General features: G+C 57.3%; 1 protein-coding gene across 1 annotated transcript in view; it reads right to left on the bottom strand.

Moving 5' to 3' along the window:
- Nucleotides 1-18,925, bottom strand: part of NEDD4L (NEDD4 like E3 ubiquitin protein ligase) — a 116,010-nt gene that overhangs the window by 81,820 nt on the left and 15,265 nt on the right. Inside the window, 1 exon segment of the mRNA XM_082075043.1 lies at nucleotides 2,665-2,738. Within this exon segment, the coding sequence (XP_081931169.1) occupies nucleotides 2,665-2,738 (74 nt within the window).

Below are 18,925 nucleotides of genomic sequence, written 5' to 3'. Positions count from 1 at the left end.
CACCCAACCACCAGGTCATACCTGCTCTAGTTACAGAGACGTCAGGAAAAGGCCCCTCCAGGGACCCCAGCTCCCATCAACGGGGCTCACTCCCCGTGTCACACACAGCGTGGAGAGCGTCCCCGACACCCCGTCCCTCCTCCCGCAGCCACCCCACGAGCCGCGAGCGGCTCCACCACACGTTCAGCCCGTTCAACACAGCGTGGAGAGCGTCCCCGACACCCCGTCCCTCCTCCCGCAGCCACCCCACGAGCCGCGAGCGGCTCCACCACACGCGGCTCAGCGCAGCCCGGCCCTGCCGGCGAGCAGACCCGCGCCAGCAGGGCCCCGCACCCACCACCCAGACCCGCTCAGACCCCCCCGACTCTGCACCTGGTGGTGCCAGGGCCAGCCCCCTCCCAGGCGACAAAAATCACTGTGCAACATGTGCAACGTCAGCAGTCACGGGTGCGAACTCCCCAACACTAGGGCTGAGCACACAACCCCCGGCTGCTCCAGTTCAGTGCGAACACTGAACCCCTATGGCAAGGGCGGGGTTTCAGCAGAAATGCCTCTAGCAGCTTCGGTAGTTTTGACATGGTTATGTAGCATCCGAGTCTCCTCACATCTCACATCAATAAAAAAATACCTGTTGTGCTAACACAATGTCTAAAGTGTTCTTCCAAGTTTTCTCGGGGCAAAAAGCATGGTTTGCAAAGATTCGGGCAAGAGAGCAGCTGGGACGGAAGGTGAAGCTGCACAGAAGAGTGCCGGGAAAAGTCCCAACACTGACACATCCAGAAACGGACTCTTGTGTTTCACCAGCTGGTAGGAATGCACCGAATTAATAGCTCTATATGTAAAAAACTAGCTCCTGGGCAGCAATAGCGGCTCCTGGCCATGACCCCGGCGGGCGGGCAGCTCAGCGCTCGCTGTGAACCTGCGCCCAGCGCCGCTGGGGTCTGCGCAGCCAGGGAGGCGGATGAGCCGGAGCCGCAGAGCCCTCCGCTGGCCGCGCGGCCACACGCGGGCTGCGACCCTGCCTACCCCTACGGAAATACCTGTCAAACAATAACGTGCGTCGGGGCTAAATACACGTGCCGGTTCACTAGACAGCAGCAAGACTGTCAGGAGCCTTCCACGGTTAAGCGTGCAGGGCCAGCACTAACCCCACACGACTCCGGCTGGCAACAGCCCCCGGCCACCAGCACCCTGCACACCGCGCTCCGCACAGCTCCGGCACAGCCACAGGCGCTGCAGCCGCCTCGCTGTGCGCCAGGGCCAGGCAGCGTGACGTGTTCACCACAGCAGGCGTGCGGCAGAGAATGAACCTTCCCGAGGCGTGCCAGCACCTCACCGCGTGTGCCACGTGTGACATGCTCAGCCCCAACCTTCGCAACAGTCCTCTAGCAAAGTTAAACACCTACGTTGGGAATACGGTTTTAACTGTCCAGTTCTATGGAAACCCTACTGACTGGAGACCAGTTTATGTCAATATTTAAGGGCCACATCAGCAGAACTCAGTTCAAATTTAACTTTGTTTTAACTTTATGCATTTTCAAAGGGAAAAGATATTTTTAGAATTTATCAATTCCTGTGGTGTGACACCAGCGCCCCGTGATGGGACACACCAGTGTCCCGTGATGGGACACCAGTGCCACATGTGGGTGTGACACCAGCGCCCCGCGATGGGACAGCGGCTCTGCCCTCCCAGCAAGCACAGGAGCTGCTGCTGCACCTACGGTCAGCAGCAAAAGCTGTTCTTCGAACCAGGGGAGAGAAAGTAAAAAGCTTCATCCCACCATATTCTGCACAAAGGAACGTTTGTTGCAAGTTACACCAAACAAATTGAAGTTGATTAAACTTTCGACTGCTGCTTTCATGTAGTTTTGAGCTAGATGTGCAAGCTAATGAACAATTTGTAAGCATCATTAAAGAAATGCAGGAAAATCCCCAGGGAAGGCTCATTTATACATTAAGAACTGAGTCATTTATTTCAGTAACAGCCAAACTAGATACCGCTAATTTCAAACTGAAAAAACCCTCTAAGCAGATTGGAGCACCTGAAGTCCAGAACTTCATCCCACTTGGGCCTGAGACAGCAACGACGTCAAACCCGAACTCATCCTCGGGGAAAAAACCCACAAGTCCTGTTCTCCAGGTCGTTTTGGCTCCAGAAGCAGCTGCCCCCCAATTCCCACCTGATTCGGTTCTTTCAGTCATTGCACAGCAAGCCCCAGCCTGTAGGAAAGCTGTTCCTACACCGTGACTCATTCTGTCGAAACAAAGCACTTGAGAACACACCAAGTGACTGTATCTGTATCTTTCCATTTGACCATTTCAAACCAGTTTTCCTGTTTGACAACTATTACTTTGGCCAAAGGCCAAAGGCTGGTCTGCCGGCCCCTGCTCCGCTGCGCGGACGGAGGGAAGCGCCCACACGCAGCCCCGCGCGCCCCAGCGCCGCCTCCTTCCCCTCAGGCTCCGGCTTCGCTCCAGGGGCTTCGGGGCTCAACGGGAATTCGAGCTGGACCTCCCGAGGGGCCCAGCGGCTTTCCTGCCAGCACGTCGTTGCAGTGGTTGCAATCAATACATCACATTTATGAACTATCAATTCGAAAGCATCCGTGCCCTGCTAAGCGTATTCTGTTCAAACGCGCGGAGCGGCCGACGCGGAACACCCACCTGGCGCCGAAGATGTCTTTTTTCGCCAGATCAATGCCAGAAACCACCTTTACCCTGAGGACACGGGACTCCTCCTGTTAATAAAAAAGAAAACGGGTTTAATGTTTATCCTCTAATTCATTTTGCAAGATCAGCAGTTGGCAAGAGAATAACTGTGAATGAACTGGCAGCTTTAGAGAGCAGGAGGCTTTAACGGGTCGGTTTGGAAACAAAAACCTCTTGCAAGGAGGTACACGCTTTATCTGCTAAACAACAGCCCGAACGCAACTGCAGTCAGAGCTGCGGAAGACTCGAACAAAGGCAGAACGAGAGTCGATAACAGTAATAATGTCATGGTAATAATAATGTAACGATAACAGTAATAATAAGAGAAGGACGCTTTGCTGAGCAGGGCCATTTCAAATCCTCCATGGCCGACGCTCACAGAAATCCATTCTGCCCAGGCTTTAAAGCCGTCCCTTCAAACACAGGGGAAATACTCACAGCATTTTGTCCAACAATGCTCATACTTTTTGCTCAGAGAGATGTCTGTGGTTTAACAAAGAAAGAAGTGGTATCTAGAGAGCTCAAAACCAACCTTCACTGACACACGGTAATTACTGAGGATGCCTGTTACTAGGTCATCATACTTGGTTTATTGCACGAAGCTCCTGATGAACATTGGTAAAAATGGCATTTTTCACTTCCCCCCCCTCCCCGTTTGGCCAGTTTATTTTTGCTGCTTGGAGGGGCCACTGAAATGCAATCTGGCCAGGATCCTGCAGAAACAGGTTCTGCGGTCGCCCGTATCAGATTCAGCGTTTCCCAATCAGCCACCCAGGAGCGCCAGCTACGAGACTCAGTTACAGCAACTCGAGACGGCTCCTCGGGCTCGCTCACAAAGCAACAACAGCCTCCACAGGTTCACCCTGGCACCACCACCCCACGCTGGCTGCTCCGCGCTGCTGCAGCCGCGCTGAGCCGCACAGCACCGCGCTGAGCCGCACAGAGCCGCGCTGAGCCGCACAGCACCGCGCTGAGCCGCACAGAGCCGCGCTGAGCCGCACAGCGCCGCGCTGAGCCGCACAGAGCCGCGCTGAGCCGCACAGCGCCGCGCTGAGCCGCACAGCGCCGTGCTGAGCCGCACAGAGCCGCGCTGAGCCGCACAGCACCGCGCTGAGCCGCACAGCACCGCACTGAGCCGCAAAGAGCCGCGCTGAGCCGCACAGAGCCGCGCTGAGCCGCACAGAGCCGCAGAGAGCCACGCTGAGCCGCAGAGAGCCACGCTGAGCCGCACAGAGCCACGCTGAGCCGCACAGCGCCGCGCTGAGCCGCACAGAGCCACGCTGAGCCGCACAGCGCCGCGCTGAGCCGCACAGAGCCGCGCTGAGCCGCACAGCACCACGCTGAGCCGCACAGCGCCGCGCTGAGCCGCACAGCACCACGCTGAGCCGCACAGAGCCACACAGCATCGCGCTGAGCCGCACAGAGCCGCGCTGAGCCGCACAGAGCCGCGCTGAGCCGCACAGAGCCGCGCTGAGCCGCACAGCACCGCGCTGAGCTGCACAGAGCCACACAGCATCGCGCTGAGCCGCACAGAGCCGCACTGAGCCGCACAGAGCCACGCTGAGCCGCACAGCGCCGCGCTGAGCCGCACAGAGCCGCACTGAGCCACACAGAGCCACGCTGAGCCGCACAGCGCCGCGCTGAGCCGCACAGCACCACGCTGAGCCGCACAGCACCACGCTGAGCCGCGCAGAGCCGCGCTGAGCCTCACAGAGCCACGCTGAGCCTCACAGAGCCGCGCTGAGCCGCACAGCACCGCGCTGAGCCGCACAGAGCCGCGCTGAGCCGCACAGAGCCGCGCTGAGCCACACAGAGCCGCGCTGAGCCACAAAGAGCCGTACAGCAGCACGCTGAGCCACGCAGCACCACGCTGAGCCGTACAGCACCCGCGCAGCACCACGCTGAGCCGTACAGCACCCGTGCAGCACCGCGCTGAGCCGTACAGCACCACGCTGAGCCGCACAGCACCACGCTGAGCCGCACAGCACCCGCGCAGCACCGCGCAGAGCCGCGCAGCACCCGTCGCGGTCCCTCCCTGCACAGGGGCTCTCGGCCTCTGCTGAACATCCCCCTGTACTGAGCAGAGGCTGCGTCTGCACAAGTTTGTTCCAGTTTCATACGCATGAAATACATGTAGTGGTTTTTAAAATAACTAACACACCTCCATTAGAAACAAGGCCTCGCCGAGCTACCCTCTGACTTCTTCCTTCAGTCAGTTCTTACTGACTTTGGTAACGTCTATTGTATACAAGGAGCAATGTGGATGCAGGACGATGGAACGTTCTTCTGCAGAACATGGCAGCACGCAGAGTTCTGAACCACAAGCTGCTCAGACCGCTTGTCTGCAAAGTAATTCTCTCGTAATGCACCAGCTCTTCTCACCTGTATCACTTTGCCCAAAAGCGCTCCCCGAGCAGCAACCCACGCGTGTTCCCAACAGCACGAGAGGGGGTTCCAGCTCAGAACACAGACCTGCCCGCTGCGGGCGACCAGCAGCCCAAATCGCACCCCAAATCCTGCTCCCCCACCCCCGGCGCTGGGGGAATGGAAAACAACACCACACTTTTCACATTCTTATGCCTGCTCCTCGTGCCCCGGTTTCATCATCTATCTGCAAGGATGCTGTGCCTGGGTAAAGAAAGGAGTTTTCAGAGCGATAGAGATTACCCTCACCTCGTTGTCCGAAATCAGACAACAGGCTGCCTGGCTGGGCACAGGGAGACCTGGAACACCCAGCACCCACTGCCGAGGCGGGGTCACCTCCCTCCTCCAGAAACACTGTGCCAGGAAAGGGAATCAGCGTCTTGCTGCGTTCTCCTGGTAAACCCAGGGCACGAGACCACCAGAATCACCGAACCTGGACAAGTTCTGAGTGAGAAGACCAAGGATCCAAACCGCAAACCAAGTGATCTCTTCACAGCACTGAGCCTGAGCTCATCTTCAGCTGAGCGGTGCCTACACCTGCGAGACTGAGGACACGCTCACACATACCTCCAGCCGCTCTCCTGTCCGGTCTCCTCCGCTCCCACGAGGTTTCTGAGCCCCGACCAACACCCTGAGCTGCGGAGCCGCCAACGACGCGCCAGCGACACGAGGACAAGGCAGAGGAGGGGGTGGCCGGGGCAGCGCTAACGCCAGCACCGCTGCGTGGAGATTTACGGGCAGCAGGACCAGAGATCCGAGCTCAGCCCACACCACTCAGTCACGTGTGGCTGAATTACGTACAGGCACGGAGAACATCTTCACCGATTCTGTGTCATCCGGACACACCCTCCGGATTAAATAATCATAAAACCGCCAAAGACTTAACCGTCACTGCCGAATTAGCCACCTACAAACCAGGACCGCTTGCCAAGAGCTCCCGTCAGCCCGGGGCTGGCTGCTCCGCCCGGCACAGGTGACAGGTGGCTCTGGAAGCAGCAGAGCGAGCCGGCCGCCAGCGCACCCACATCCCGGGACGCCCCCAGCGCCCGCTCTGCTCCTCTGGCACAGAGCCAGCCCGCGGGATCCGGAGGCAGGAGGGTCCCAGGCGCGGGTGCGGGGGATGAGGAAGCGCCGCGACGCAGGGACGCGGCTCTCACGGGGACCCTGTGCCTGGGACGGGACGGACGGACGGCTGGGGTCCTCATCCAAAACGAGCAACGAACAAGACTGTACAGAGCACGTTAACAAAGCTGATCATGAGAGACATCTGCGCCCAAAAGCTTGTCTGCTTTCGCCAACTACAACTGCTAAGTTAAGTGGTCTAATAAAATATGTTGGCTCCACTTATAAATCTTAACTTACTGAGAACGATCAGTCTCATCAAAGGACTTCAATACAAAGCGGGTCTGCAGTCCTCAGCACAGGAAACAGACAGGAAAGGAGGCATGGAAGAAGTGCACAAGCTCACTAATGATTTGGAGAAGGCAAGCATACAACAGTTTATGATACATCATTATATATGACTCTGAAAACATCCCTATCAGAAAACTAGCAGTTTTAAAAAAAGGGGTAAAAAGAAGATATTTTCTATATAAATTCATCTAAATTTGTCCTGAATACTGGAAGTTCTGGAAGATACCAAATTGTTACAAAAATGGGTCAGGCATGGCCCCTTCATTAAGGGATGACAACGAAATGGAAGCTGGGCAGCTCTCCAGCGCTGGCGGACGAGGGCGGGAGGTGCGCCAGGGCCGTGTCTGCACACGGGTACGCGCTCCTGCGCGTACAGCGGCTCCATCGCCCCAACACGGCTGCAAGGGGCAGGGAGGGAGCCCAGGCCCGGCGCCGGCTCCTCGCGTACAGCGGCTCCATCGCCCCGGACACGGCTGCAGGGGGCAGGGAGGGAGCCCAGGCCCAGCGCCGGCTCCTCGCGTACAGCGGCTCCATCGCCCCGGACACGGCTGCAGGGGGCAGGGAGGGAGCCCAGGCCCAGCGCCGGCTCCTCGCGTACAGCGGCTCCATCGCCCCGACACGGCTCCAGGGGGCAGGGAGGGAGCCCAGGCCCGGCGCCGGCTCCTGCGCGTACAGCGGCTCCATCGCCCCGACACGGCTGCAAGGGGCAGGGAGGGAGCCCAGGCCCGGCGCCGGCTCCTGCGCGCTGCGGAGGGCACAGGCCGCAGCCACCATCGTTCCCTCAGACGCCGAACAGCCCGCGCGCACCTTGAAAACAGATGCCACAAGACAACACTGTCTGGAGTTCTTTGCAGATAAACAGCTTTAGGCACCACATGAACGGACATGGCACTGAGCAGAAAGTCGACCTCACGCTGACTAGACAACAATGCTGATGAACACAAATCCAGCAGAAAACAACTTATTGGCAGCTAAATATCTTGACTGAAAGACTTTCCTAAGTAATCAATTAGCTACGCATTCTCACAGAGCAGTTTTCCCACCGCAGAGTTCCATTTTCTGGCAACTGTGAGCCAGTAAAAGTGAGGAGAGGCAATTGTGTTACCGGCCACCACGGCGGCCAGGGGCCAGGACACCACCCGGACACCCCAAAGCCAGCGCCTGCCCAGCTCCCCTTCCTGCAGCTCCGCGGGGCCAGGAGGCAGACGCGGGGGGCAGAGCGAGGGGCGCCGAGTCCCCCGGAACGGCACCCTCCCCGGGACTGCGCCGGAGCGGCTGCTGGGCTGCTCCAGGAACGGCACTGCGACACTCCAAACCACCGCTGGGGACACTCCAAACCACCGCTGGGGACACTCCAAACCACCGCTGGGGCTGGGGACACTCCAAACCACCGCTGGGGCTGGGACACTCCAAACCACCGCTGGGGCTGGGGACACTCCAAACCACCGCTGGGGCTGCTCCCAGAACGGGACTGGGACACTCCAAACCACCACCGGGGCTGCTCCCAGAACGGGACTGGGACACTCCAAACCACCACTGGGGACACTCCCAGAACGGGACTGGGACACTCCAAACCACCGCTGGGGCTGGGGACACTCCAAACCACCACCGGGGCTGCTCCCAGAACGGGACTGGGACACTCCAAACCACCACTGGGGACACTCCCAGAACGGGACTGGGACACTCCAAACCACCGCTGGGGACACTCCCAGAACGGGACTGGGACACTCCAAACCACCACTGGGGCTGCTCCCAAAACGGGACTGGGACACTCCAAACCACCGCTGGGGCTGCTCCCAGAACGCTTGGCCAGGCTCTTCCTGCCCTGCTCTCAGCCTGCACCTCGCCCGCTGCCGCCACGAAGCGCTGGGTTGGGCATTAACGCTCCACCGCCGACCACATCCACGCTTCATTCTCTTTGTCCAATGATTAACGCGAAGTTTGTGTATTCTTGCCTCCCTGAAAATGTCAGGGGTTACACAGCTTTCCTCTTTCCCGAAGGACAACCTTCAGACAGATGGTGTTTTCTGGTCTCTACCTCACATCGCCAGTCGTCCCGGTTTGGTGGGGACAGAGTTAATTTTCCTCTTGGCAGAGCAGGAACCAAGCTCGGAAACCAAACACCAACACCAGCGAAACCCGGCCCTCGCTGACAACAAACAGAGCCCGGTGCGCCTCAGTGAACAGATAAGGGAATACAGATGCGTTTACAGATTCAGGAGACTGTCGTATGTGTATTCATGTGCATGATTCGCACTTTTAAATTCTTTTTTAAACAAACACCACATTTACTTTCTGCAGGTGCTCTGAAAAGCAAAGTCGTTTGTAACACGTACTAACGCGTTCACGTTCAGAAAACGTGCTCGCAGCCTCTGCCCTGGATCGGCGATGCGGGGAGGCTGGGGCGCGCGGGCACAGCGGGGAGGGCGCGGTGACACACGGGCTGTGCGTGTCCCCCCCAGAGAACAGCCCGCACACACCCGCTAACGCACACCCGTGTGCCAGCAAAACCACCCTGAGCAAGCATGGAACACACAACCCTGGGTTGTGAATACACACAGGAGGAAACCCCAGCAGCCCAGAGCCGCTGCCAGAGCAGAGCTGCAGGCATCACCCTCCTACGGCACACAAAGTCCCGCGACAGACTCAGAGCGCGCGCTGAGAGCACTGAAATGACAATCAATAGGGGCATAAAATTAGAAGCTTGGCTTTTTAAAACGAACAGACAAGTGTGAAAGGCACAACGTTTGGATCAATGCAAACCAATATCTGAACAGACGCCATGCAGACCAGAGATTAAGCACTGAAGGTGTTCCCCTGCAAACACCTTATAAAGGTGTACAAAACCATCCCTAAAGTCAAATCCCTCCAGACGGACAGACCTCCTCTCGTGCTTTCCGAGTCGCACAGACCCGGCAGCCTCGGTCACACTGGCTGGGGACACCAGGACCAGTGTCACCCGGGTGCTGGAGCACACCGGACGTCACTCCGAGGTGCCCATGCCGGCACCGAACGCCGAACTTACCAGAGAACACCCAGTAGCTCCAGCACTGGCTCCCCCGCCTGCAGGACGTGTCCCAGAGCCACCCAGAGCCACCGCGGCTGGGCGACAAACGCCCGTCACCACGGCAACGGGGCGACAGGACGGCGAGCGAGGGCTTCACCTGCAGAAAGGCCGCGCAGGCGCGGGGGGGCGCGGGGCGCCCTCCTCTCCGTGCGGAGCCGTTCCCCGTTCCAGACACAGACGGGCGCAGCGAGGGAAATTTCCACTGGAACCAGCTGGGGCTGGAGCGCTACCTGCACACACACTGCCGAGCCGGTTCCAGCCGCTGAGCACGCGGCTCGGCTTTTATTGCACCTGGAAGTTTGCAAAACACAACAAAACAGAAAAGACAACAGATCTTTAACTCAGTGTTTTGTTGCAAAACACATCAGAATGCAAAAGATGACAAAGATTTAACCCAATGTTTTAGCCGCCGGAACTCTGGTTATCCCCAATGAAAAACCAGGGAGCCCCGGAGTGTGGACACAATAAAAACATCTGGCCACACAAACAAACAGCTCCTTAATTCTCCCTGTTACTGTGAAACATCAACTACGATTTGCAGCTTCAAAACAAAATAGAGTACTTGTCACCTACTTAAAAAAGAGCAAAGTTTTTTTCTACAGCAAGCCCAGCAGGCCAGGCTACCCCTAAACCTTCCAGCAACTGAGCATGCCAGCTGTGTCAGTCCAGACGAGCACTGCAGGACAGGCCTGCTGACTCTGGCTTGGATTAAACCAGCCCAGGTCGTGACCGAGTGAAAACCCGCGCTGTACGGGAGCATCTCCCCACCATTGGGACCGAGTGAAAACCCGCGCTGTACGTGAGCATCTCCCAGCATTGGGATGAGTGAAAACCCGCGCTGTACGGGAGCATCTCCCAGCACCGGGACCGAGTGAAAACCCGCGCTGTACGGGAGCATCTCCCAGCACTGGGACCGAGTGAAAACCCGCGCTGTACGGGAGCATCTCCCAGCATTGGGATGAGTGAAAACCCGCGCTGTACGTGAGCATCTCCCAGCATTGGGATGAGTGAAAACCCGCGCTGTACGGGAGCATCTCCCAGCATTGGGATGAGTGAAAACCCGCGCTGTACGTGAGCATCTCCCAGCATTGGGATGAGTGAAAACCCGCGCTGTACGGGAGCATCTCCCAGCATTGGGATGAGTGAAAACCCGCGCTGTACGGGAGCATCTCCCAGCATTGGGATGAGTGAAAACCCGCGCTGTACGGGAGCATCTCCCAGCATTGGGATGAGTGAAAACCCGCGCTGTACGGGAGCATCTCCCAGCACTGGGATGAGTGAAAACCCGCGCTGTACGGGAGCATCTCCCAGCACCGGGACCGAGTGAAAACCCGCGCTGTACGGGAGCATCTCCCAGCATTGGGATGAGTGAAAACCCGCGCTGTACGGGAGCATCTCCCAGCACTGGGATGAGTGAAAACCCGCGCTGTACGGGAGCATCTCCCAGCACCGGGACCGAGTGAAAACCCGCGCTGTACGGGAGCATCTCCCCACCATTGGGACCGAGTGAAAACCCGCGCTGTACGTGAGCATCTCCCAGCATTGGGATGAGTGAAAACCCGCGCTGTACGGGAGCATCTCCCAGCATTGGGATGAGTGAAAACCCGCGCTGTACGGGAGCATCTCCCAGCACTGGGACCGAGTGAAAACCCGCGCTGTACGGGAGCATCTCCCAGCACCGGGACCGAGTGAAAACCCGCGCTGTACGGGAGCATCTCCCAGCACTGGGACCGAGTGAAAACCCGCGCTGTACGGGAGCATCTCCCAGCATTGGGATGAGTGAAAACCCGCGCTGTACGTGAGCATCTCCCAGCATTGGGATGAGTGAAAACCCGCGCTGTACGGGAGCATCTCCCAGCATTGGGATGAGTGAAAACCCGCGCTGTACGTGAGCATCTCCCAGCATTGGGATGAGTGAAAACCCGCGCTGTACGGGAGCATCTCCCAGCATTGGGATGAGTGAAAACCCGCGCTGTACGGGAGCATCTCCCAGCATTGGGATGAGTGAAAACCCGCGCTGTACGGGAGCATCTCCCAGCATTGGGATGAGTGAAAACCCGCGCTGTACGGGAGCATCTCCCAGCACTGGGATGAGTGAAAACCCGCGCTGTACGGGAGCATCTCCCAGCACCGGGACCGAGTGAAAACCCGCGCTGTACGGGAGCATCTCCCAGCATTGGGATGAGTGAAAACCCGCGCTGTACGGGAGCATCTCCCAGCACTGGGATGAGTGAAAACCCGCGCTGTACGGGAGCATCTCCCAGCACCGGGACCGAGTGAAAACCCGCGCTGTACGGGAGCATCTCCCCACCATTGGGACCGAGTGAAAACCCGCGCTGTACGTGAGCATCTCCCAGCATTGGGATGAGTGAAAACCCGCGCTGTACGGGAGCATCTCCCAGCATTGGGATGAGTGAAAACCCGCGCTGTACGGGAGCATCTCCCAGCACTGGGACCGAGTGAAAACCCGCGCTGTACGTGAGCATCTCCCAGCATTGGGATGAGTGAAAACCCGCGCTGTACGGGAGCATCTCCCAGCATTGGGATGAGTGAAAACCCGCGCTGTACGGGAGCATCTCCCAGCATTGGGATGAGTGAAAACCCGCGCTGTACGGGAGCATCTCCCAGCACCGGGACCGAGTGAAAACCCGCGCTGTACGGGAGCATCTCCCAGCATTGGGATGAGTGAAAACCCGCGCTGTACGGGAGCATCTCCCAGCATTGGGATGAGTGAAAACCCGCGCTGTACGGGAGCATCTCCCAGCATTGGGATGAGTGAAAACCCGTGCTGTACGGGAGCATCTCCCAGCACTGGGACCGAGTGAAAACCCGCGCTGTACGGGAGCATCTCCCAGCATTGGGATGAGTGAAAACCCGCGCTGTACGTGAGCATCTCCCAGCATTGGGATGAGTGAAAACCCGCGCTGTACGGGAGCATCTCCCAGCATTGGGATGAGTGAAAACCCGCGCTGTACGTGAGCATCTCCCAGCATTGGGACCGAGTGAAAACCCGCGCTGTACGTGAGCATCTCCCAGCACCGGGACCGAGTGAAAACCCGCGCTGTACGGGAGCATCTCCCAGCACTGGGACCGAGTGAAAACCCGCGCTGTACGGGAGCATCTCCCAGCACTGGGATGAGTGAAAACCCGCGCTGTACGGGAGCATCTCCCAGCATTGGGATGAGTGAAAACCCGCGCTGTACGGGAGCATCTCCCAGCATTGGGATGAGTGAAAACCCGCGCTGTACGGGAGCATCTCCCAGCACTGGGATGAGTGAAAACCCGCGCTGTACGGGAGCATCTCCCAGCACCGGGACCGAGTGAAAACCCGCGCTGTACGGGAGCATCTCCCAGCACCGGGACCGAGTGAAAACCCGCAGATCACCCCGTTCCACCGCAGGGCCGCTTCCGAACCAAAACCGGTGTGCATTTGAAGGCAACACGGCCAAACCCCACCAGAGCAACCCGAAAGGCCGCGAGTCGCGCAGGAGGCGCAGGTGACACGCTGGGACCCGCCAGCCGGAGGAGCTGCTGCTCCGTCCCGCACCCGAAGGGAACAGCTGAGCCCCTGGGAACAGCACAGGGACCTTTGGAAGGTCATACCAACAGTACGTGACAAGCCTCAGTATAATTCTTGTGGTATCTTAATCTTGGAATCTGTGAGTGGCAATGCGCAGCCTTTGATAAAAATCTCAGCTCTGCAGAGAACACACGACCATGCACTGAGCGTACGCACCGCATCTCCCCTCTGCTCTGCAGCTCAGCACGGGAAAACAAACCTAAAGCAAAGGTCACCAGGTTACAACCTGCTTATCTGGCTAAGCATGACAATTAAACTCTTATTTCAGGTTTAAGCGCTGATCAAATTCCCCCTCAGCAAGTCTGAGACTAAAACAAATGGTGCCTTTTGTCCCTGCAGAACTCTCAGTGCTCACTGCACGATGCTACATATTTAAACGAAAAACATCCCGAGAACTGTGGGAATCTTAACCTCATACAACAAAAAACTACTAAATGTTCAACAATGATTCAAGTCCTACTTCTGGGACTTAGGAGCTCTACAAAGAGGCACCATATTCCTGTCTCCTTGGCCAGACACCAGGTAGAATTTTGGAAAGGCGCGGATTTGTCTCAGAGGGACAGTTCCGGGATGCTGCTCTTGCACGTGGACAAACAGCCCACAAAACTGATGTGAGCAAGGTAGAAACACGTCAGGAGCAACGCATGGAGACCAAATGTCCTCGTGTGCCGGCCACGGGGTTTGCAACCGGGACTCACAACTCCCAGCCCGATGCTGAAAGAACTTCAAATGAATGGACTTGCTGTACAGCACAAGACTTTGTTCTCCTTATTTACCATTTGGACCTCTTCATATCACTCCCTATGTGAATTAAGCTAACCGACGTGTTTCTGCACGACCTGACTGATCCAACTGCCAGCAGCCTCCTGCGGGCTGTGCCGGGGGAGAACAACACTGACCCACCGCTCTGCTCGGGTCCCACCAGCCCACGGCAGAGCCTGCACCAGAGCCTGCACTAGAGCCTGCGGCAGCCGCAGCCCACCGGCCGCTCCCTGCCCCGGTGGTACCTCCAAGGAAAGAAAAAGACACTGTAGTACACGACAGGACGGTATATTCACTGAACCGTCGGCATGTGTCCTACATTTATGGTATGGGAAAGTCTCTTTCTGAAGGAAACCCCTATCTGCTTTTCTCCAGACAAGCCAAGAGAAGAATTCACCTTTGGCGGAAGCAGAGGGACAGGAAAAGCACTTATTGCACGTTGCTATGAGAACACAAACACGGCTTTGAGGCGGGCAGCGCATCTGCGGAAGCCTGGGGCCTGAAGTGACCCTGCTGTACGGACCTGGTGTACAAGGAAAAACAAACAATCACAACCAACCTACAGAAACACACCAACACCCCACCCTGACCCTGAGCCAGCGATCTGCATCCAAACTGAAAATGCACTGCAACTCTAAACAGGAGGCTCAGAACGGAAAACCTGAGAGCAACTGCTGTGCTTTCCCTTAGGGGATACAGAAACTCAGCCAATTCATTAAAACCTCAAGCCTTTATTTAAACAATTATTTAACGTTCTGGCACACAAAAATAGCCCTTTGAGTATGAACGACCATAAAATAAAGGCACAGTGTTTTTACATGTAGGACGATTGCATTACACTGGCCCTGACACTGGTCAAAGCTTTGCCAGCAGCGGGTGAAACGAGGCAGCCGGTTTAATTTCAGATATTCGTTATCCTCGGGTCGGTGTCCGGACAGATCTATTACTGTCCAGCATGCAGAAGAGCAGCACTTCAAAACCTATCGGTCACAAGAGAAGCAAACAATCCATTTCTACATAGTGAGCATCTAACAGTCTCATCCGATACTGAAAAACGGTCTCAATTCCCAATTAGGAGCCCGCGGTGAGGAGTCGCATTAGAATGGAGTCGCAGATGGATGCCAGCGGCTTGATCTCCAGGCACCTTCTCCAGCATGGCAATGGGGTTTATCTGGCGTATCCACCTCTCCCCAGTCTGCGCCACCTCGGTCTCTAAGGTTTGCTGACAAAGAGCGAGTCAGCCTGGGGCACAAAGGGGACCCCGGTGTTTTCAACGTTAATAACAATAACAGCAGTACAAACCACAGGCTAGAGATTACTTTGAAACAGGCAAAAACAGCATTCCCAGAAAAACAGTTTGAAGACAACTGTGGTGAGGAATGGGGCAGGGGGAGAAGAGGTTCAAAAGGAGCGTGGTTAAGAATCAATAAGCTCGGGTTTTGTCTGCAGACAACGACATGTGCAAGGCTCCAAGCGATGGTGCTGGCCAAAGGGCGACGGGGCGCGCAGGCCAGAGACCGACGTGCCGCAGGAGCCACCGCGCCCGAGCACACACAGCACTCCAGACATCCCGTCAGAGCAAGACTCACAACAACTGGTCTCTTCCTCCTCTAAACCTGAGGACATGGCCAGCTCTGATTAAAAAGCCCCGTGTTGACTACTATCACACCACAGATTGATACCCGCACTCCCCCGGCGCAAAGCCTGGAAGCGGCTGTAGATAACCATGAAACGTGGGATCATACCGTCCCATGCACTGAAACGTGCATTCACAGGTATGGCGCTGGTCATCGCCTTCTGGCTTTTCATCCATTTTTTAAAGGCGTGCAAACCTCAAACACCCACTAACCCCGTCCCCGTGTGAAAGGCCGAGCACACGAGCACACGTGCAAAAGAAGGTCCCGCATCGCAGGGGGGGGCTTCAGTTGTTCTTCATTCCAGTAGCCCAATTAGTTGCCAACTGATCACACAAGCGTGTTTACGTAACCACAATCCATATCCTTGTTAGATATTTAACGATTTTTGACCATAAACAGTCAGCTTTATTGCAGCTGCTCTGTTTGATGACAGAACGCGCATTCAGTAAAGCCGTAACCCAGCAAACTGCGACCGGAGGCTCCTTTCCAACCCCATTCCCACCTGCGGTGGCCCGTGGGCAGCGCGAGGCCGGCCGGGACGAGGCGGCGCTGGAGAGCTCACCAAGGGCCGGAGAACGCTGGAGAGCACACCAGGGGCCGGAGAACGCTGGAGAGCTCACCAGGGGCCGGAGAACGCTGGAGAGCTCACCAGGGGCCGGAGAACGCTGGAGAGCTCACCAGGGGCCGGAGAACGCTGGAGAGCTCACCAGGGGCCGGAGAACGCCCGCCGGAGCCTCGCAGCCCGAGACGCCTCTGCGAGGAGAGCTGCTGGCTGCTCACGCGGCCCAGGGAGCGCCGCACCGGCACGGCCGCAGAGTGGCAACAGGCACATGAAGGGCTAACGCTGCCTTACAGGGCAAGATGCACTTTATCTCGGCTCACTGGAATGTGTAATCGAAACTCTTACTTCACAGAGATTGTGTGGAGATGCACAAGCTTGACCGATGCATGGGCTTGACTGACTCCATGCGCACTCTGCATCGAGAGCAGGGGAAAAGCTCTCGAAGCCTGAACAAAATTAGGAAAAGTTCAAAACAAAGATATTTCCAAGTTTATTTTAGAAAATAGTTTAATTTTTCTCTTCTGTTCAAACCAGAGCTGAAGTGTGATTGTAATGTCAATGATTACACCTTCCAGTCATGAAGTATTAGTGCTGGGTTGCTACATTTGCCGTGATTCACCACAATGCATTCAGCAGCGGTAACTTTAAGCACACTAAGAGAACAGTACCACTGGAGATTAGTGCTTAACTAACAACACGGTAAACTGTCAGGTGTAATGCCAGGTATTCCTATTCATCCTGCTTTGAGCTGTGGAGGAAAACTGTGGAGCCCCAGCGCAGAAGCTTTGGGGCACGTTCACAGGCGAGGGGCGCAGCGGCTCAGCACCGCGCCGGCCTCGCCAGCTTCAGCAAGTTTGCTGCGAAAGAAACACCGAGTGACGTCCTCCAGCAGCACCGGCCCCTGCTCCAGCGCCCACCGACACGGGGGCGTTACCAACAGCCAAGGAAGTGGACAAAGTGTTGTGAAAAACAGCTGTAGTTAACAAAATATTATCAAGAACATGACCGATGCAGGAGGTTAAATTCAAGTAACTTGCAATAGCTACAGAAGTTATGGCTTATGCATACATGCATTTTTCAGGAGCGAGAAAAGTAGATACTGTCTTTAATTAAAGGACACACGATCACTGCTCAAAAATGCCAAAGGCACACTGGAGCTGATGTACATGGTCAAAATGATCAATAACAGCCTGTTAATCACTAGCAAATCAACAGGACTGGGCACAAAAATCCATCACTCTGGTTGGAGGAGAAATGCCGGTTAACAGCTCACAGATGGTTTGCCGTGGTTCGTCAGACCGCGTTACCCAGCGGCAGAGCTGTGCCAGCGCCCCCCTCACCGCCAGCCCCTCCCAGCGCGGCCGGCGAGCAGCGCGCCCGGCGCCGCGCCGCGGAGGTGCCGCTGCGCCCGCGCAGCCTTGCTCCGGCAATGGAAGGTGCTGCTCTGCACACTGCCACAGAAGACACGCGGCTCTTTCGAAAAAGGGGAAAAAATACAGCACTACCCAGAACTTAGCTCTGTTTGGTTTACGTAAATAATTTGCGCACACGTACTGAGGATGGAAGGCTCAGGGTTTTTTGGTTTTGCGGGGTTTGGTGCATTGTTCGTTTTGGTTTTGTTGGGGTTTTTAGTTGTATCAGTTGCTCACAGGGAACTCCTATAAAGAAGGGCATTGTTGCTGGACAAAGCGCAGAGGTTAGCTCAGGCACTTGTGCCCAGAATGGTACTTGACACTGACGAGACTCAGAAACGCTCATTAAAATATTCAGCACTCATTATCCCAAACAAAGGCCGGACTCTGTGTCCTGCCAGGCGCTCCGGGCAGGCCGAACAAGAGCCACGTTCAGCACCGCCGTGCGGCAGGAGATGTGCAGCAGGGTGGGCCGTTCAGCGCGGGCCCTGGGCCCGGGGCAGCACAGATGTGCTCTTGGAGCGCACGGGAAACGGGACCAGCAGGCACAGAAACGCAAAGTGCCACAGCCAGGTCACAAGGCACAGAACAGCTCGTGCCCCATGGGCAATGCCACAGGGAAAGCAACCATTGCCTCGTCACACCCGGCCGGGGCCTCAGCGTCACCCAGCCAGCCCAGCGCAGCTCCGGTGAGCGTGCACTCACACCCAGCCAGCCCAGCGCAGCTCCGGTGAGCGTGCAATCACACCCAGCCAGCCCAGCGCAGCTCCGGTGAGCGTGCACTCACACCCAGCCAGCCCAGCGCAGCTCCGGTGAGCGTGCACTCACACCCAGCCAGCCCGGCGCAGCTCCGGTGAGCGTGCAATCACACCCAGCCAGCCCAGCGCAGCTCCGGTGAGCGTGCAATCACACCCAGCCAGCCCAGCGCAGCTCCGGTGAGCGTGCAATCACACCCAGCCAGCCCAGCGCAGCTCCGGTGAGCGTGCACTCACACCCAGCCAGCCCAGCGCAGCTCCGGTGAGCGTGCACTCACACCCAGCCAGCCCGGCGCAGCTCCGGTGAGCGTGCAATCACACCCAGCCAGCCCGGCGCAGCTCCGGTGAGCGTGCAATCACACCCAGCCAGCCCGGCGCAGCTCCGGTGAGCGTGCAATCACACCCAGCCAGCCCGGCGCAGCTCCGGTGAGCGTGCACTCACACCCAGCCAGCCCAGCGCAGCTCCGGTGAGCGTGCAATCACACCCAGCCAGCCCAGCGCAGCTCCGGTGAGCGTGCACTCACACCCAGCCAGCCCGGCGCAGCTCCGGTGAGCGTGCACTCACACCCAGCCAGCCCGGCGCAGCTCCGGTGAGCGTGCAATC

This window comes from Streptopelia decaocto (assembly GCF_964273445.1).
Source record: "Streptopelia decaocto genome assembly, chromosome: Z".
NCBI lineage: Eukaryota > Metazoa > Chordata > Aves > Columbiformes > Columbidae > Streptopelia > Streptopelia decaocto.
Note: the sequence above shows the minus strand (reverse complement) of the source record. Positions and strands in the feature narration are given on the sequence as shown.